Source organism: Phaseolus vulgaris, chromosome 11 (assembly GCF_051622355.1).
Source record: "Phaseolus vulgaris cultivar YP4 chromosome 11, ASM5162235v1, whole genome shotgun sequence".
NCBI classification, from domain to species: domain Eukaryota; kingdom Viridiplantae; phylum Streptophyta; class Magnoliopsida; order Fabales; family Fabaceae; genus Phaseolus; species Phaseolus vulgaris.
In genome coordinates, this window is record NC_143508.1 from 4,150,461 (window position 1) to 4,171,463 (window position 21,003).

Genomic DNA, 21,003 nt, shown 5'->3' on the forward strand with positions numbered 1-21,003 from the left:
TTTAAATTTTCGGAAGAGATTTTTATAATGAACTTTTCAGAATAAACTTTTAGGATTTTTGGAAGAGTTTTCAGATTACACTTTTAGGATTTTTGGAAGACTTTATCAGAATAAACTTTTAGGAGCACATGAAAGGCTTTTCGAAACGAGTTTTTTTCTGCTGCAACGTGTTCTCCCCCTTTTCCTCTGCTGTTATCGTAATTTGTTAGAATGAGTAAGTAATGATGGGTGCAGGAAGAAAAAAACCAGCTTTCTGAATAGCATACTGAAAGTAATTAGTTTAGTTTATGACTTTTGGTGAAGGGTATAAACGTCGACGTCTAAGCCGGCAACCGATGACAACTACCTGCTTTTTCTAAATTCGTATATAGTTTGACTTTATTTAAAATTATTCACTCCTTTTAATGTCGGTTGTAAATGAAATAGAACTTAAGTTAACACAATCAATATACTTAAATCCTTGAAATTGTCCAATAAGTATTTATACTTATTATTAGTACAAATGTGGAACGAATTATAGTCTAGATTTTAAAACTATAAATTAATTTTTAAAAGTAGTCATCCAAAGATGGCATTTATTTTATAGATCAATAATGATATACGGATTTTACTCCGAAAGAAAGACACCAACAAACTAGTCCTCTTTAAATCCGCCGAAAACGGAGATTCCACAACAATAAAGGGAAGAGTGAGTGAAAAAAAATAAATGAGGTAAAAACAGGCGTAGCCATATTGATAATTGCGAGACTGCTATATATTCTTTATGAAGCCATCCAAATTTCAATATGTTCTCAACCAATAATGCAGTGAATAGCATTGAAGTTATAGAATTGAACGCGCAAATTTTGCACAACTATCCACTTGTTTAAGTTAAATACTTCAAAAATAAATTTGAAAAAAATGGCTCTACAACTTCAAAATATCAGTGAACTTCCGTCCTCTCATCTCCGGGGGGTAAGGATGAACTTCCAATGCAATACTCTGCTCACTGAATTTCCAATTGTCCGTCAATTTGGAGTTAGTCCTAACCAGCACTTGACCTTTGAAACAACTGACTGGATCAAGTGGCATGGATTATTAATTACAATGCATGCAACAAGCGTCTATAACAGAACTAGTAATAATAGAACCAAACAAGCAACTATACTGGAACTAAACATTTTTTTATCTCTACATGTGACACTCATTTTCAACTTGGTGCTTGTACCAAAAGAGATCTAGACTCTACATGTACAACCCTTTTCAGTTCCACCCACGTCGTATTCTTATTAAAGGGAGGAACTAATTTAAAACCAATCAATCAATTTGGAACAGCAAAATATTTCACAATACCGACCAAGTATTTGGCATTGTACAAGAGCAACCAAACAACTTCTGTCAATATAAAAGTATTACATTACTCTATTGATTCTCATAGATGAACAACTTTTATCTTAAATTCTCATACTTAAAAATAATCAATTTTAGTCCCTATATTTAAAATCATCTTCTAATTCTTACTAGTTTTTGAGTTCAAAACAGTGAAGACTAAAATTTATATATATGAACTAAAAGAGATTAATTAGTCTGAACTAATACGATTTGTTTTTAAATATGGAGACTAAAGGTAAATGAATAATTAAACTCATTAAGATGGGCGACGCATCTATTAAATAAGATTAGCTTCTCACTAAAAGCAACTAAAAAAGGTATTGTTTTGAACAAAGGAGTCGAGTCCACTCTCAAGCTTGTGTAGTTATATAAAACGTCCCTAATGCAATGAAAAATGTTGAAATCGAAAATGTTGAAAAACCTAATCTTCCAAAGTCAGTTTTGTAAAGTTAAATTAGACTTAAGTTAATTTTATAAGAGGAAAAATAATAATGAAACAGGTACAATTTCCATAAATAAGAAAAAGTAGTATTCAAATCATACTAGATCAACTCTATTGAATGGATATAACAGGGAGTTGAAGCCCAAAAGAGAAAAACGGACACATGACAATTCCCAATATAGGAAAAAGCAAAATCCAATAAAAAAATAAGGTCAAAATACAGATTCATGTCTTCAATTTGGAAACGGACTGTCATGCTTTCTCCTCAAATATTTCAGGTTTTCTTTCGCATGAGCGCGCTAAATATTCCCAAGTTGAACTCCATATGTTTCTTTCAGTTCATTTCCTAATTGTTATCTTTTTTGCATAATTTTTTCTATTTACTTTGTTTACTAAAATTATCATTTATGAACTACTCTGTAACACTCAACTGAGTTGATACAAGGATGATACTATGTTGACCTCAACTAAAAGAAAATCCACAACAAATTGAGAATGCATACTCACATTGTCAAAATGATGGCGAGAGATCAGTACGTATGAAGACAATAACTTTTTTAGCAGATGTACTGAACCTTTATTTTGTCCCAACAGAAGAAAGTTTTTCCTGGTTAGATGGCCGAACTGAATTTCCTGCTGCAGTCGAAGATGCTAATGGGTTTTGCAGAGTAGTAGCTACAGTGCCTGCAGGTCTAGAAATAAGTGGCCTCTGTGGACTCATCATCATTTGTGGTCTTGGGAGTGAGTTTGCAATATTTGTAGGAATTCTATTAGTTGATACAGTTGCTGGTACACCTCTAGATGAGGAAGCTGGTATACCAAGCCGCGATGCAATAATCAGAGCACGCTCATGATAAAGCTTATGCCTTGATCGCTCTACATGCTCCCTTGCCCTCAACACCACGTTCTCCACATCATTGAAAAAAGCCAACTTAGTTTCCAACTTGAGCAACTGTAAGTAGACAGAATTGGTCAAGAAAGTCAGAAACAAAACATTAATACAAGGCAACGAGATCTTTATCAGGCCATGAGATTACCTGTTTTTCTATCAACAAGGAAGTAAGCTGTCGGATTTGGTCTTCTTCCTGATTTGCTAGAACTTTTGCTTTTACTGCTGCTGCAGCAAGTGTAGAAACTGCAGCTCGTTTCATTTTTTCAAAATTGCTGTCTTGTTTAATCCTTGTATCATTATCTTCCACTTTTGCTCCATTATCTGCATGATCTTTACCTGTTCCTGTATGTTGATTTTATTCATTTTTTGTGGATTAAAATCAAAATATTAAAAAACACTGCTAAATTATTTAGACCTCTAATTATATTTTTTAAATAAATATGGCTCTTATTTTTTCTCTGCATGTGTGCGGTTGAGAGGAAGGAAAAGAGAGAGACCTGTATTTGCACCATTTTCAGCACCAGAATTTGGTCTAACTGGATTTGATGGTGACATCATATCTACATCTATTTCTGTACCATTACACTGGGATGATTTTGTTGTAACTAGTGCTTGAGAGTCAACCTTGTCCGATGACAAGGAATTAGAAACTCCATCAACATCCATGGCTGAATCTTTTGTTTCTACAGATTCACAAACTGGATTTGCAGATTGTGGATTTTGAGACTTGTTCTTAGTTGGGGGAGTAGAGTCAGAGACTATCTCACATTTTGATGTCTCTATCAGCTTTGGCTGCTCTTCTGATAAATTGTCTTTAAGTGACTGAAGTTCTTTCTTCTCTGATGGAAGAGAATCAGACACGCAAATGCCCTTTGCAGAAGTAGGTTCTTCAATTAAGGTTCCCTTCTGAACCTGGTCAGAATTAGATTTAGTTTCATCCTTGGATGTTGAACCACCTGAATTATGCAGAGTGTCTGGTGCTTGATCGTCGGATAGCTTTGCATTGATTACATTGCAATTGTCAAGCCCACTCTCATGATTAACCATTGGTTGCTCCTTTGAAGAAATTGCCTTTTCTGAGGATGCATCTTCTGTGGAAGCCGGCTGTCCCTTGTCTTGTAAAGTGTTACTTCCAATTTTCATATTATTGTGATCATTTGGTAAATCGTTATCATCCAACATTGGTTTATCCTTCTTTACATTTACTTCGTTCTGATCTCCCTCACTTTTAGAATCCCTGTGATCAAAATTCAGTAACAACATTGTAAGTTCCAATCAACAAGAACTGGACTTCATATCAAACTACCAAAATGAAAATTACCACATACCTCTCAGAACTAGTTGGTTCATTCTTATTATCCGGTGGATCTTCGAGAAGAAAGCAACACCTTGCAGCAAGGTCAGTGCCAGGAGAATTTCTTGACATGGATTTTATGGAGCTATGAGCTGAAGCAACAGCCACATCAGTACCCACCAAGTGTGCAAGGAAAGTTGCCTGTAGAAGAAAGCAACATAATCCTACTTAGCAAGACTACATGGGAAATAACAGGAAATGACACAAGGAAAGAGAAAGGTTGTATTTAATGTAATAATAAGTATTATTTAATAGTGTAACAAACACTAGCAGTTTTGAAAGGCTTTTGTGGTCTGCACGCAAACAAGACATGACACAGTGCACAAACAGCAGTTACAAACTTACAGCAAAATATAAGTAATTCAAAATTATTGTCCTAAAGATAGGAGATTTGAATTAAATAATTCAAACCAGATACTTATAGTCACACCCAAAAATACACAGAATTAATGTTACTGTTCATGCATCGAAGTATTCAACTTACCAGTGCCATGACTGGATTACCCACTTCAGCAAATGAAGAAGGTCCTTCAGGTCCAGGAGAATAACCAACAGCAGCAAATGCTTCCTTAAGAGCATTTATAGCACATTCATTGCCTGCTTCCTGATCAGACTTCCCCTTAACAGCATCTTCAGATTTAGAAGTTCCCTCACTAGCTTTCTCATCACTACCTTCTTGTAACTTTAGATTGTCCTCCTGACTCGCCTTCACTTCAACATCCTCAGCCTTGGAAGTTTTATCCTGATCGCTAGTATCATTCTCAATACACTCTGAAGCATCCTTGCCCACAGATGAGTCATTGTTTGTTGCAACTGGATCTGTTGGTTCTTTGCAACCAGCATCAACATTATCCTCAAATTCAGCAAAGGTATCCTCAATTGGCATTTGAACAAAGTACGATATGCACTGAGCTTTTGTTTTTGTTCCAACATGTTCTGCAATTTCATTCCAATTTTCTTTATAAAGTTCTAAGGCTTCAAGGAGCAGAAGGGTCTCTTGATCAGTCCACTTTCCACCATTAACCCCTGCAACTTCAGCTGGTTCCATGAGTATAAAATCCAATGAAGACATGCCAGAGCCAAATCTTCTATTACTAAAGCAGTCGGAACACAGATCAAAATCTGCCTGTCAGACACATCACAGAATAGATAAAATATACAAGATGAAATGGAGGAGCAAAGTAAAAAAATCATGAATAACCACATTCCAACAATGTATTAGTGATAATTCAACAGAGAGTGAAATAGCTAACCAGACTGCTGCTAACTAAGTTACAGAAACCACTACACCCACAAAATCAATCAATACAAACAATGACCTTTTGAGTCAACACTTGGCCTCTCTTGATGGTTGATTTTTTTGTAAGTTCACTGGCAATTGAAAAGGTTTCAAAACTGACTGTAGCTGTTACACTATTCCAGAAATTTTCCTTTTACGGTGGCATTTAACAAAGTTAAAAAATCTATAACACAACTCAGATTAGAATGTAAACTGATTCCATACCATCACGCTACAAAGTTAGTAACGGAAAACATTTATTGTATATATCATAAAAATGTGCTAATATATTAACTCATTAAAAGTGTGATATAGTACAAACATACCAACCAATGGAACTAATGCTACCACTTTTATAAGAACACCAAGTTTGGGACAAGATTGCATTTGAGTGATATACAAGGAATGATAAATAAATATATTTAAAGTTAAATCATATCTTCGGTGTATCACTATAAGAAGCAATTCAATTTCAATAATAGATACCAACCTGCTTCTGGCAATGGTAACGTTTGCGAGAACAATCAGCAGAACATGAGTTGCAATGGTACTCAAGCATCTCAACAGCTGGCCCCTCTTGTTTCACCAACTCTTCAGCAATAGTAGACTCTGGAAACAAGCCAGAGGCTGTAGCTGGAGTCATTTGGCTAGACCTTTGAACAGGTCGACATAATTGGAGAGTTTCAAAGTGATACAATTTTTCAAGCAAAGAACTCTTTTCTGCATCTCCGTCATCCTCCATGGCAGTTACCACAGCAGAATCCATTGAAGGGAATGGGTGGAAGTTAATTAAACCCCAGTAGTCCAAAAACTCCATTACTTCTTGCCTAGCTTCCATGTCTCCAACATTAAGCTGTGACATATCTTTCAATTCAATTTGCACATTGGGATTTGAATGAAACTTCTTCATTATCCAATTTCGTATCTCCATGTATACATCAGGCGTCCGATTTTCAATTTTGCCATTAAAGAAAGAAGGCAACATTTGCTTCTCAATTTCATGAATATACAACCATGAAAACCAACCTGAAATTAAATTCCAATGGTAAATGACTAATTTAAGAATAACGTCTTTTAGCTTTGGATCAAAACCTAAAATCGCTTATTGCAATTAAATATTGAAATAGTAAATCAACGATTTGAACACTCGGGGCACCAAAGATTTGCATAAAAGTACCACCAGTATCTTGTTGGACAACTACATGATAGGAAATAATACTCATACTACACCGTTCTTTAATTATGCAACATACTCTTGGACCCAGCAGCAAGGATGATGTGTTGCAGTGCAGTTTTCTTCTTGTTTAGGGTTAAGAAAGTTCCAACAAACAAAACAGAAACACTCAATCAGCTTCCATACAGTTCTTCCTGACCTTTCCTTGCTACCTACTACAAAAGTCTACAGTCAACGGCTATTTTGTTAAAAGTCACTGTCATCGTCAGCAGTGGCGGACCTAGAACGTTTGAGGGTGGACACCCCCTTAATTTTGTAAAATTACAGTAAAATATATGAAAATTTTAATTTTTGCTCCCGAAAAATTTATATATTGATTCCATTATCAAGTAACAGACTCATGTTAAAATAGGAGTGTTATATTGTTTGCCCCCACTAGTCCAGAGCCTCGGACGCGCCTCCGGTCATCACTTATTTTACTAGGCCATAAGGTTAGGTTGGTCTGGTCAAATTTCAGAATATAGAACTATTACACACAATTTTCCACATCAAACCTCCTCTGATGTAATTTAGAAAAGCACCTCAGTTCTCGAACAACTACACCTACTTAGGGAAACGTAATTTAAATTGCGAATTAGGGAGATAAGCAGACTGCAAATGGTAAGAACATAACTTAAAGAGAATCTATCATGCACCAGTTCATCCGAATCACTCGTTCGTCGCGAACATCAAGTGAACAACAATGGCATAAAATCGAACACATGGCCTGTTCCATACTATTTGCTACAATTGAAGCCCTAAAGGTAAGCATAACCAAATTAGGGTTCGAGAAAGGGCGCAAAGTCTCACCGCAATGAGTGGGAACCACATGCGCATTGGCACCGCGAGATCTGATGGCTTCGAATTCCGCTTCAATCGCGGCCTCCAGAGTCTCCCACTCGCTCTCCTTCCTGAGCTGCTCGGCGAGCGCGGCGGAGTCGGCGGCGGAGAGGTGTGTACGTTCGGAGTGTTTGACGGCGGCGGGAGTGGAAGCGCCAGCGGAAGAGGAGGCGGCGACGGAGTTGGGGGTTTGGCGGGCCCGGGTGAGGGGGCCATTGTGGAGGGGAGGAGGATGGAGCGGCGAGGCCTTGTCCCGAGCGGCGCGTTTGGAGGGGGCGGAGGATGAACCGGAGGCGTTGAGAGCGGCGGACTTGCGCTTGTTACCTCCGGCGCGGCGGCGAGACGATGCGGGCTCCGATGCCGGGGAATCTGCGGCGGAGGGAGCAGCGTCGCGGCGTTTCTCCTCCATGGAGAAGAGAAGGAGAAGGAAAGGGGTTAGAGGAGAAATAAAATTGGGTGAGTGAATGTGAAACAGTGGTGGTGCTGCCCTTCCCTTCCCTTCCAACACATATAATACGTCGTCGTTATCTCATTTCATTTCCCTCTTTTCTTATTTCCACCTACGCCTTTTACTTTCCCCACCCCCACACACTCCACTCCCTGCGTACGTGTCCCTTTCTAATTTTACACTCAATAATTATTATTTCCTAACATAATTCTTTTAACAACTCAATCTTTTTGTATTAATCAAAATTTAATTTTACTACATAACCTTTTTCTTTATATAAAATATGTGTTGTTGAAAATAATTGACTGTTTGAAAAAATAAACCATAAATTCATGCCTAAAGACAAGTGGCACGGGTAGATTTCAAGAACCACTTTTAATATAAAAAAATATCCACTTTTCTCTTTCCTCTCAATCATAAATAATAAAAAAAACAAATATCTTTTATCTTACTCCCATATTTTTTTAACTACTTTTGATTTAATATTTTCCATTTCTTGTCTTTGGACCTTTTTTAAATTTAATTATGATATTTTTATGTTTCAAACAATAACTATGCAATTTTTTTTTTATAAATTAGAAAAGTGTGATTTTGATATACACAGATCTTAAACAGAGAAAATAACCTAAATAAATATATATATCAGAAAAAAGAGGTACCCCAAGCTTCTTTTTCTCTTCTTTATCTCCGTTGTTCTTCAAATAAATAATTTAAGTATAATTTATATATTTATACATAATTTATATATTTATACATAATTTATATTTCCATCATGACAACTTTTTAAGTATAAAACTAACTTAGGTCTAAAAATTTTGAAGAGTAAATTATGTTTTCTTTTGTTTTGGAAATGTAAATATTATATTTTTTATTTCATGATTATTTTATTTTCTGACGTATACAAGTATATAAAACTTTTTATACAAAATTATTATATATAAATCATTAACTTCTGCAATAAAAAAATCACCAAAATGTTTTTATACTACTCTTAAGAAATAGAAGTGTTACACATTTACAAGTTAGTATACATACTCAGAATATGCACCTTACAAAAATGAAACAATACCAAATAAACTAATCCATCAAACTAGTTTATAAAATTATAGGAATTCTCAGTCATTTCAATTTGTGAGCTATAAAAAAAAATCTTAAAAGCATACCTTTCCTGTTCTTATCGCAAGACATATTTTATAAGAAATTATGGGTCATTTTTATAAAGTTTTTTAAAAATTTATGTAACGTTGTATTTGTTTCTATTTATGAATATTCGTATTTTGTACGAATGGATAGTAATTTTTTTAGATTATTAATAACGAAAATTAATTTGATAATATTTAAGACAAAAACAATTAAGTTAATTACTTTTAATGATGTGATTATATTATAAGTATCATGTATCACTACAAAAGAAAATATTAAATTATATTAAACTGATATTAATGGTAGATAAAAAAATAATTAATCATTATATTAATTAAATTATCTACTATTTTATAAATTAAAAAAAATATTAATATTTATGTCACTGGTTTTTCAATCAAGTGCGATGACTAATTATGTGAATCAACGGTTCTTCTTGTACTAGATTGAATGACTATTACAACACTTTGTCATCAGTGAGTAAAACTAACTTGTCTTACGACAAGTCTAATTCCAGCTCACAGTGAGAGGTGAAGAATGAAAGTCATGATTTTGAAGAAGTGATTGCACAAAAACCTCACAAATATTTTCAAAACAAGATAGGAAAATATTATATTATTAATTTTTAAATTGATATTTTAATTAGCTACTAAAATTTTAATTACCAATTAATTAAATTAACAAATATCATTAAGTTAAACAAAATAGTTAAATACATTAAAATTTTCTAACATCTTCTAAAACACCCTTATCGCGAATAAAAGAAGTACACAATAAGATTGATTAACAAAATGTAAAATATTAATTAAAGTGATAATATTTTAGGAAAAACAACATTCAATGAAGTGAAAACAGTTGAAATAAAGTTATATTTTTCAAAAAGTGTAATTTTTTAGATTAAAGTATTGACAATCATTAAAATAAATCAGTGACAAACTTTATTTTTTATAGCATAAAAAACTAAACCAATGCATTTAGAATTTGAGAAACTTATTTGATTGTTGAAGAAAAAACTTATTTGATAGAATGAATTCAGAGAGAGATATAAAAAGGATACAATGAAATGACATAATGAACAAAAGTAATGAGATGAAATAATGGATAAATCATGTGTTGTGTAGCAAAATAGTGTTTGACAATATTACACATTCCTTTGCTGTGTAATAATAATGGTGATGAGGATTTCACGTGTGTGTGTGTGATGTAGTTGAAATTAAACAGATAGAGTCTGAATTAAAGTTCCCAAAAACCAAGTTGAGTCAAAGATTCTTTATTTAATATCAGTGACAGTTGCCATGTTTTGCAACTGAAACCAAACAGTGGACTACATGTTAGTTTGTTGTCAAATCCTAAGTCTCCTTCAAAATGAATTGTTCCCTCAACCAACAATGATAATGGGTCAAATTATTACCACCACTTCTGTTTTTTTCCAACTTCTTCCTTCGTTTCCAACGTTTTTTCTTCTTCCTAAAAACACTCACATCACAAAATTATTGAAAGTTTACTTATAGATTTAGTTCTTCAGCATCTATATAGTTTTAGCTATTCAAAGTTTAATCATGTTTATTGAGTTATGATAAACATGAGATTTTACTTTGTTATACTTTCACTGTGCTTATTAGATTTCCAAGTACTTTAATTTAAAGAGTTAAATGTCTTTTTATCTTGTAATATAATGCAAAATTCGTTTTTATTTTTAATTCGATCTTTAGACTTTATGGATTTTTTAAGAAAATTATGAGAATATGTTATTACCAATTTTTAACAAATTTTTAATATGAATTATATTATAATATTATAGCATGCACGTTACCTAATAATAATTAGAATGAAATATTTTAAAATTATAGTTTAAACTGAAAATCCGTTTATCATATATAAAAGAAAACTAACACTGACTCATTCTAATAATTTATTAGATATTTGTTCTAATAATTTCTTTATAATAAATATATAGAAGATCTAAAGTTTGGATTAGGAACTAAACAAATTTTGCGAGAAAAATAAATATTTAATAATAATTATAAATATATTATTAGTCCACTTTTCTATTAACATATTCTTATGATTTTTTTTATCAACAATAAAAAAAATAAAATAAATGTGAATCACTTCAGAGGTGTTTCAACCCTTATACAGAAAGAAAAACCTTAACCTCCCAATAAAAGACATGTACCCCTAAAAAAGCTCCAACAAACAACAGAACGAACCCCTACTGAACCTCATAGCCTCCCACCAAAAACCAACAAGACTACAATATCAGACCATCCTCATGCAAGCTAAAAGGTCAAAACACTAGTCAGAATAAGAGAAGATAGCAGATTTCAACTTGGACGTTAGCCAAGACCATACCTTTAATTGAATCATAGCAAACATTTCCACAATATCAACCACATCCCTTTGAAAATAACTTTGTTCATATGCTTCCAAATCTCGCTAATTACTGCAATCCATATTGTTCCCCAAACTTCATTCACCATTGCTGAAGCGTTACACACCCTAAATGATGAAAGTTTAGAATTGGATCGTTATGAGACACAAACGACATTCCAAGCCAAGCAAAACACTGACTCCAAAAATTCCAAACTACTTTGCACTAAAAAAAAGTAACGATAAGACTCCTCCTCCAACCCACAAAAACAACACAATAGACTATCAACCATGATCCCCCGCTTTTCTAAATTGACCTTAGTGACAATCTTATTTTCCAACGCCCTCCAAACAGAGACAAACACCCTTTACACCTCCAAAAATTTATACAATGATATATTCTCTTTTTCAGCACGCCTCCTTAAACAATTACAATCTGAATTAACCATATACTCTGGGAGTTCCCCATCCTTCCAAATCCACCTATCTTCCTCTCCCAAAGCAGGACAACGCTCTTGACAAACCTGGTCAAGACCGTTCTTCAAAGTTTTTTCACAAACAAAAACCTCCTTCTCCCAACTACCTTTCATTCCCACATTCTTATGATGAAACAACTAAAATGATATAGTGATACCAAATAATTCAATGTTTATATTTTCTTAAAATTATTTACTTGAATGACAGAATGGCGAGTGCACATGACTAAATATATTGGGATAATTTTATTTTTCTTAAAAAAAAATATCATTAAGAACCGTGTTTTTTTTAATGAATATATAACTTATATACATAAAGAAACTACAATTGTTACAATATTTTGAATGTATATAGATATAACATATTTATCGTTTATATTGCTCAATACAATTTCAAATGATTTTTTTATATTTTTTAATTATTCAATAATTGTTCTTTAAAAACTTTCTCAAGTTGAATAAAAAAATTTGATTGATCCAAACTTATATACTAAATATTGAAATTGTGTATTTGATAATATTTCTACAGGTGATCTCTCAAAGCATAAATACACTCAAATAAAATGAAGATAATTAATTTAATTTATCTCCACAAAGTTTGATGCGCGCAACTTAAGTAAATAATAATAACAAAAATAATGTTAGTTTTTGGTTATTACCATTTAGGAACATGAAGAAAAAGTTCATTAGAAAATTAAGAATGTGTGATAAGATTGGTATATTTAAACACCAAAACGACTATTAATATTATGACTTCTTAGTGGTATTGTGTTTGTTATTAAGTAAGTTGTTTAACCTTTGCAATTGACCAAACATCTTTCAACCATTCAATATTTATTTTCTGATTTGAAAAAAAAATGTTTTTCCTTAAAACTTTACCACTCATTTTATTTGGACTTTATATGAATTTTAATGTATTTAAACTTTTATTATTTTCTTTGAATCTTTGAATTGTTTGATGGGCTGAAACAGTCCAGAATAAAATTTCATTATTCGCAATAAAAATACAAATGGTGGACAAAATTGACTGTTCATATACATCCACTCATCAAAAAATTGAAAATTAAAGGAAAGTAATTTTAAAAAAATGAAATATCTAAAAAAAATCAATGAAGCATGATGACTAATGATAAATCAACACAATCTTTATATTAATGTTGTGTCTATTCCGAATTTAAAAGCAAAGAACTGCCTTCCCTTTCTCCTCCCTGTACTATATTACATGTGAAAAGTCATTTTCAATTTTTTTATATTTTTAAATAACTTTAAATGAAGTGCATTCTTATATTCTAAATCCACAACACTTCTACTTTTCTTCAATCCTCCATTATTTGAGTGTATGTGGGAATCAGTGAAAAGATTTGTAGTTTTCCAAATTTCTTAGTGTGAATATTTTTTTTTAGTTTTATACTTATTTTTGCACCTCGTTAACTTTTTTTTAAATTTTGTGACTTTTAAAAAATAAAAAAAAATAAACGAATGAAAACATAATTACTATAATAAAAACAACATAAAACTTATCTTAATCACCAATATTTACTATCCATCACTATAAGTAACCATCACCACTTGAATATAAAGAAAAAATTGATATACTCAAAAATATATTATTAAAGTTAAAAAAAAAATAAAGATGTGTCCTTATTAATATTAATAATAATAATAATAATAATAATAATAATAAATATAATAAAAATCATAATAATACAAAAGAATTTATATGTGTAATAGTTAAAGATTTTTTTTTCACTGAAGAAACTTAATCCTCATGTAATAATTTGTATATAATTTGTGATTTTTTTTAGTGACATTTTAGGACGTTTTCCTGTTACTAATTAGTATATAACACTTTTTGATAGTGTAATTAACGATCAAAATCACGTGCTAATACTTTTTTTGATTGATTTTAAAAATCTGGATCTATTAAATTTATGTTGTTTCATTGCTGTTTTACTCAGAAAAGAGAAGCAAGCGTGAAGCCAAAGCCACGTCTGCAATCTGCATGCAAAGGATCAATCAACCGACTTTGTTCGGTTGAGACAGTGCCACGAGAACATTCCGTCTGCTACCTTTTTCCAAATTATAATTAATAAAATACACGAGCAACACGTATGTATATATATATATATATATATATATATATATATATATATATGAGGTAGAAGGTAAAATAATATAAATAAATAATAGAATAAAATATTTTTTTTATTAAAGTTTAATAAATAAGTCTAAAATACTAACAATATATTTAGTAACTGTAAGTATAAAAAGTAAAATCTCAATTAAGTTAAAATCCAACAATAATATATAAAAAGTAAAATCTCAATTAAGTTAAAATCCAACAACAATCATTATAAATATGTTATTTGTTTTAACGGTTTTGTCTGATAATCAAACAAACTGATTCTGACTTTATCAAGTATACACACCTGAGAGTGATTCTGAATCTAGAAGTCGAGAGCTGACCCAGATTCAGTAGCTGAGTGATAGTCTACATCTATTAGTCGAGAACAAGCCCAAATTCACGTAACAGAATCTAAGTTAGCTGATTCAGTAACCGAAATCCTAAATTATCAATGAGAAGCCGGGAAACCAAGAGGAGGAGAAAAAGAAGTTAACTATTTATAATACTCTATAAGAAGAGAAGGATTAAGATGACTCTTAAAACATTTTCAAGATAATATTTTACATATCACTTTATAGACTTCAATTTTATAAAAAAATTATTGAAATATGGTAATGTAATGTAAAAAAAATCTTAAATTTATGACAAGGGTATTATATATATGACAATAAATTTTAAGATTAAAAATATATTTAATTACAATATTTTTTTTTTAAATGGTAAAACTGAAGTGCAAAGAAATTATTATAAAAGTGCGAGTCTAATAAGATTTTACCATTGAAACAAAATTTATAAGAAAATTTTAAAAAGGGTACGAGACATACAATCTTAAACTAGAACAAAATATTGGAAAAGAGTTTTATACGACTTTTTTATTGTAATTATTTTTATAGGTAAGTATATATTTTTTTAATTTAATAATTTTATTGAGTTTAAATTAAAGAATTATGAAGTAATTTTGATTGAACTTATGTTTCTAGATTTTTTTTTTTAATTAAATTAAGTAGATTCTAGTTTTTTTTATAGGTTTGTTTTAAAAACACTTGCTTAAAATTAACTAACTTTATTAAGTAGTGAAGTGGTTGAATTTGTTGGTGACTATGTTATGGTGGGAAGTAATTCCACTACGGTGGCTATTTTAGTCATGAGAAATTATTGATTTAGGAGTGTTAAACTGTGATGATTATTGTATAAAAATGGAAGGACAAAAAAGGAAAGTCAGAAATTTGAATAAAAATAAAAATATAAGGAATGATATACGTGAGAGTTGTGAATGTTTTCTTTTACCTCTGAAAAAAAAAATAGTATGCGATCAAATACTCAAGATAGCGTTTAATGGGGGTCCAAATAACCAGAACTGAAATTTTTTATCCCTTTTCTCGTTAAATATGTTCATAACAAAAAAGATAACAAAGGGATAAAATCAATGATAGTTCAACTTGGAGAATGTTCTCAATTTGAACGTTTGGTCTTATAATAATAATTTGAATGATCCCAATAGACATTATTGATCTGGTTATCATTTGATCTAAGAAAGTTTTCTTTGATTATCTGATTTTATAATAATTATTTCAATGAATATTTGATTTTGGATAATTATTGTTGATCTATTGATGGTTTGATATTGGAGAGTGTTCTTTGACTGTTTGTTCTTGAAATAATAATTTTGATGATTGTTTGATCTCAACTATGGATGCACTCTTTGAAATACACACCAAAAGAAAATTTATTTCAAGAATGTGACTTATTAAAACTTTGCTCGAAAAAACCTACCTTTGGGATAAATCTTGTGCTAAGGGAAAAAAAAGTACGTCATCATTATCAATACTTAAGTCGTAATATCTTTTCAAGTGGGACACATTCCAAGTCTTTAACCAGAGTTTGTCATTTAGTCTCATTGAACTTATGCATATCATATCTTGATGTTATGGATTTAAAATTGATGTATGCATCTCTCGCTATGAATAATGTCGTCTACTGAAATAACTATTGTAGATCAACAACTAGTACACCAGGTAAGTTCCTTGGAAAGACAGGTGAGCTATCAGTGACACGCTTAAATACCAAGTCTTTACTTGTGATAATTTTTTAGAGAGTCACTTTTACAGTACCACACTTTATATCTAGTAACAAGAATAATTTTTTTTCTTATGTGATAGATCAAACTAGTTGCAATCACAAAGCATACTCATGTTTTCCTACAACATTATTCTAGTAACAATAAGCGGAATATAACCAGGAACTAAACTCTAATATCACTCTTGGGTACTAGAGTAACAACACAAGAACTCAACTAAAATAAAATAAAATAAGAATCGACAATTGAGAGGCCATATGAAGCCACAATTATGCTTCTAGTGAGTACCATAAGACTTGTGGTCCGGAAACATTTTACCTGAACCCCCACAATAGGCGGAAATATTCTTACCAAAAAAGAGTGTTGGTATCTCGAGATGGAAGGAAGTGGTTTGCCTTGCAAGTCAAGTTATGACAATGAGTTTGCTAAAGACGATGAGAGGAAATCTATCTATAGAAGATCCTTTGACGCTCTCAAATAAGTAAAAACATAGAAAATTATAAGTATATAAATAAGTATGAAAATTGAGTAACTACTTTTTGTGTGATTGATATGTATTTGTCTATTTAGACTTTGACTAAAATATTCAAAAAGAAATTTAAAATAATTAATAAGATATAATTAATTATTAAATATTTATCATTCAATCCATTATTACTAAATAAATATCTAAATTATATTATTATATTTTATTTAATTAGATTATATTTGATTTGATTAGATTTCATCAATTTAATTGCATTTTATATAATTGTACGTATCTCAATATATATAGAATACAGGTAGACACAATAATTATTTTTTTCATTAGAAATTTAAAATATCTTTGAACTTTAAGAAGCAACTCGGAAACCATTTTTTTACAACCTTATTCTTATTTGATCTCATATTTACTTTTACTATTTATTCCCTCTTCTAATCAATTTTTTTATCTATTTAAATTATGACAAATTATTAATTAAAAAATATAATATCCATGAATTCAAATTTTATTATTTAACGAAGATGTTTTTATCAAAAAAGGGTGTGATTCTTTTAAGGTGGAAAACATGATATTTTTAAGAAGCTTTCGAAGATTAGTCATTGAGTTGTTAATGCAGATTGAAGGAAAATTCACCTACAATTTTTTTTCGACACTCTAGTAAATAAGAAAGAGAGATTTATGAAATACAAATATAATACTAAATGAAAAAATTGAGTGACTATTTATGTGAAATCAATGAGTTTTAAACCCTTAAATAAAGACAAGATAAAAAAAAAAAGTATAAATTACAGTTAATTATTAAGTACCTATATAAAATATCATCATTGAGTTATGGTGAGCATGTCTTATCATATACATATAAGTTATTTTAAAGTCAGATAGCTACACTTACTTTATAATAGATTAGTGTATTATCAATATAAAGATTTTTATACTATCAATCAAATAAAAAGTATGCTGAATATAATTTTTAAAATGGCTATACAAATAAACTTACCTTGTAATTCACGATTAGATAACATTAATAAATTACCAATTTATTTAAATTAAATACCGAAAATAATTAATAAAATGGATATTCTTCCAAAATTCTCATGGTTAAAAATAAAACATGTATAGTCATATTTATTATTTGCTATTTATTTATTTATTATAAGTGTTTGAATTATCATTAAGAAGTTTAAAAACTCTTTCACTCTCACTAAAAACTCTTTCACTCTCACGACAACAAATTCTTTGGAAACTTGTAAAACATACATTAAAATTCATATTATAAAGTTCTGAAGTTATTTAGAAATTATAATATCTTACACAACAATTATTCAGTTGATACAAAGATAAGATCATGATTTTCTTCAGACACTTTGTTCTTTTTGGAGCTAATTATCATACTTTGTAGCACTTGGCCTGGGTTCAAAATCATCGTACTTCGTAATACTTGGTCTGGGTTTAAAATCATCATACTTCGTAATACTTGGCCTGGGTTCAAAATCATCGTACTTCGTAATACTTGGTCTGGGTTCAAAATCATCGTACTTCGTAATACTTGGTCTGGGTTCAATATCATCCTTCTTATTAGCATTTAACCTGAGTTCAAAATCACCATACTTAGTAGCACTTGGTCTAGGTTCAAAATCATCATTCTTGATAGCACTTAACCTGAATCCAGAATCACCATACTTTGTAGCACTTGGCCTGGGTTCAAAATCACCGTTCTTGTTGGCACTTAACCTGAGTTCAAAATCACCATACTTAGTTGCACTCGGTCTAGGTTCAAAATCATCATTCTTGATAGCACTTAGCCTGAATTCAGAATCACCATACTTTGTAGCACTTGGCCTGGGTTCAAAATCACCGTTCTTGTTGGCACTTAACCCGAGTTCAAAATCACCATACTTAGTTGCACTCGGTCTAGGTTCAAAATCATCATTCTTGATAGCATTTAGCCCGAATTCAGAATCACCATACTTTGTAGCACTTGGCCTAGGTTCAAAATCATCATACTTCGTAACACTTGGTATGGGTTCAATATCATCCATCTTGTTAATACTTAACTTGAGTTCAAAATCACCATACTTAGTAGCACTCGGTCTAGGTTCAAAATCATCATTCTTGATAGCATTTGACCTAAATTTAGAGTCACCATAATTTGTAACACTTGGTCTTGGATCTAAATCAACATTTAATCTAACTTTAGAATCATCATATTTAGTAGCACTTGGTCTAGGTTCAAACTTATCATTCTTGAAATCATTTTTAAAATGTGGTTTACCCATCTTAGTATCCAAATCTTCAGTGAACACTTTTTTCTCTTCAGTCTCTTCACATTCATGCTTGGAATCTTTAACAAGATGCTCTTGAGTCTTGGCATTATTTTCAGATTGAGATGGAAGAAGGCCTTGGAGTCCTTCTGGCATTTGCTGGTCTTTCATTATCTCTTTCCAGTACTCCCCAGGATCTTTCCTTGCTTCTGTAATGGCAGTTAACTTCTCCACACAAAGAATCCATTAGAAAAAAATAAATAAAAGTCCGTCAAGTTTGTCTAAATCCCTAACTCAAGATTATTTTTTAACACTTTCTACAAATAATCATGATTTACACCGTTTTCTTATACTTTTCTCTTTTTTCATTTATAAACAATAAAAAAAATACACGTTTTTTCTTTCTATCAAATGCAAACAACCTTTAAAATGCATTTTATTTAATAACAATTTTCATGAAATACTTAATTTTAATTGATGTTTAACTTATAATTACACTATTATCTTCTGTAGTTTTTTTTTGTAAGGAAACGTTTTACAAATAATATTAAGAGAGTAATAAATTTTAATATAATTAACTGATGACTTTAGTAAGTATGAATTAAATTTCTATAAATAAGAACACAATTAAACCTATACTTACTTTATAAACATGGGAAAAAGACTTCTAAAAACATCAACGCAAAAATAATAGACAGTTAACATTCGAACATAAACAAAAATAAAATGTAATAGATATTTATTATTCTACAAATATACAATATAAATCTAAGTTTTCTCATTATTTAAAGGTAGGGAAGAAAATATTAAAAAGAACCTTGGACTACGTGAAGTTGAATAGTTTAACATAGTAAAATAAATCATTTTGGCATGTCGTGATGATAATATTTCCTCGTATTTTATAACGCTCGTTTTAATTCATTCACTCCAAATTATTTGAATATTTACTATAGTTAACAAAATTTTACTATATGGTTTTGAATAGTTATTTATTATATGATTCTGATAAATCTCTAAGTAATATATATTTTAAAAAATAATTAATCATATTTAATTAAGCCAAAAATGGTCAGAATTATACAAAAAAAAATTGACGAACTAATGATTTCTTGTTGATTACACACTAAATCATTTAGTCCCAATAGGCAAAAATAAAATATTGCTAAGACAATAAATATAAAAGTGTAAAAGAATGAAAGATGAACATACCAAGAGAGCAAATAGAAGAGAAAGCAAAGCAAGAGAAGGCCTCATTGTGAACAAAGTAATAATATAGAAACCTTAGTTTGTTTTTTATGATTGTAGGAAGATATGCACTTCCTATTTATAGCCAATGTATGGAATATTCACATGTTAATTTAATGCTAAATGGCAGAAAATTATTGAAAGAGTTGGTACATAATTGATCCACATGGTACATAATTGATCCACATGAATCAGGATAATAATAATAAATAAACGAAGAACTTTTCTCCAAAGATTTTTTGTCTTGAAATGCAAATCAGTGTGTTGAATTTGGCTATTGATCCTAATTAATGTTTAGCCATATTAAAAAGTGTGTCAAATGAAATGCCTCTAATTATAAACTTCTTGTTTTTAATTAACTCTAATACAATAAAGTGTGAGAAAAAACAAATAGGTAAATAAAGCATTTTTTTTTTATAATTTAAAACCAACTTGTGCATTTTCACATTGAGTTTTTTTTTTCATTTAATTTATTGATAATTAAATTAATTTATATTCGAAAGAAATTTGATTCATTTGATCTCATTTTTTCTTATCTTTACAAGTATTGTCGAGAAGTTCATTCAACCCAACCTTGAATTTTAAGGTTAATAACAACAATATTTTCATAAACTGCTTTTATCTCTTGTTAACCCTTTCCACATAATTTAAGGGTGTATTAAATATAATTTTTTTTCGTGTCTATTGTTCATGATTTTTTTTAATATTATATAATTATGATTCCGGAATAGTTAAACAAATTTAGTTGATATATTCTTAAGAATAATTTTATGTATGCTTCTTGGAAATAAAAGATAGAAGTTTCTAATAAAAAAAATATTTACTAAGTAAATGTTAACATAAAAGTTTGAAGATAAAAGATTTGATGGTTACAAACTTCCTAAATTTGAGGTTTCCAACTATTTTGTGATGATTGATGATGCAAATGGGAAAGATGTTAATCTTGAATTTCTCTTAAAATTTGTGGTTTTATTCTTGTTATA

At 30.4% G+C, this 21,003-nt stretch overlaps 2 protein-coding genes across 3 annotated transcripts; both read right to left on the bottom strand.

Moving 5' to 3' along the window:
• Nucleotides 1–730: 730 nt before the first annotated feature.
• On the bottom strand, nucleotides 731–7,911 carry CHB3 (DNA-binding family protein). 2 transcript variants are annotated; one of them, XM_068630646.1, is made up of 8 exons: nucleotides 7,362–7,911; nucleotides 5,829–6,364; nucleotides 4,544–5,185; nucleotides 4,034–4,200; nucleotides 3,203–3,942; nucleotides 2,851–3,047; nucleotides 2,321–2,765; nucleotides 731–1,051 (listed from the first exon to the last, which is right to left on the bottom strand). In XM_068630646.1, the coding sequence occupies exons 1-7, from the start codon at nucleotides 7,798–7,800 to the stop codon at nucleotides 2,391–2,393; spliced, it is 3,096 nt and encodes a 1,031-aa protein (XP_068486747.1). In that variant the 5' UTR covers nucleotides 7,801–7,911; the 3' UTR covers nucleotides 731–1,051; nucleotides 2,321–2,390. The 2 variants fall into 2 exon arrangements, with proteins under 2 accessions (XP_068486747.1, XP_068486739.1); XM_068630638.1 differs by having other exon boundaries at nucleotides 731–1,055.
• A 9,873-nt stretch (nucleotides 7,912–17,784) lies between these two features.
• On the bottom strand, nucleotides 17,785–20,103 carry LOC137826963 (uncharacterized). The gene is made up of 2 exons (XM_068633133.2): nucleotides 19,985–20,103; nucleotides 17,785–19,000 (listed from the first exon to the last, which is right to left on the bottom strand). The coding sequence occupies exons 1-2, from the start codon at nucleotides 20,027–20,029 to the stop codon at nucleotides 17,894–17,896; spliced, it is 1,152 nt and encodes a 383-aa protein (XP_068489234.1). The 5' UTR covers nucleotides 20,030–20,103; the 3' UTR covers nucleotides 17,785–17,893.
• Between the last annotated feature and the right edge of the window lie 900 nt (nucleotides 20,104–21,003).

Bases quoted from the DNA above. Each gene is read 5' to 3' on its own strand.
- CHB3 (XM_068630646.1), bottom strand. From the start codon at position 7,800: ATGGAGGAGAAACGCCGCGACGCTGCTCCCTCCGCCGCAGATTCCCCG. The intron at 4,201-4,543 runs GTAAGTTGAATA...TTTCTTCTACAG, and splicing joins GTAATCCAGTCATGGCACTG to GCAACTTTCCTTGCACACTT. The intron at 2,766-2,850 runs GTAATCTCATGG...GTCTACTTACAG, and splicing joins CCTTGTTGATAGAAAAACAG to TTGCTCAAGTTGGAAACTAA.
- LOC137826963 (XM_068633133.2), bottom strand. From the start codon at position 20,029: ATGAGGCCTTCTCTTGCTTTGCTTTCTCTTCTATTTGCTCTCTTG. The intron at 19,001-19,984 runs GTATGTTCATCT...TGTGTGGAGAAG, and splicing joins CTCTTCTATTTGCTCTCTTG to TTAACTGCCATTACAGAAGC.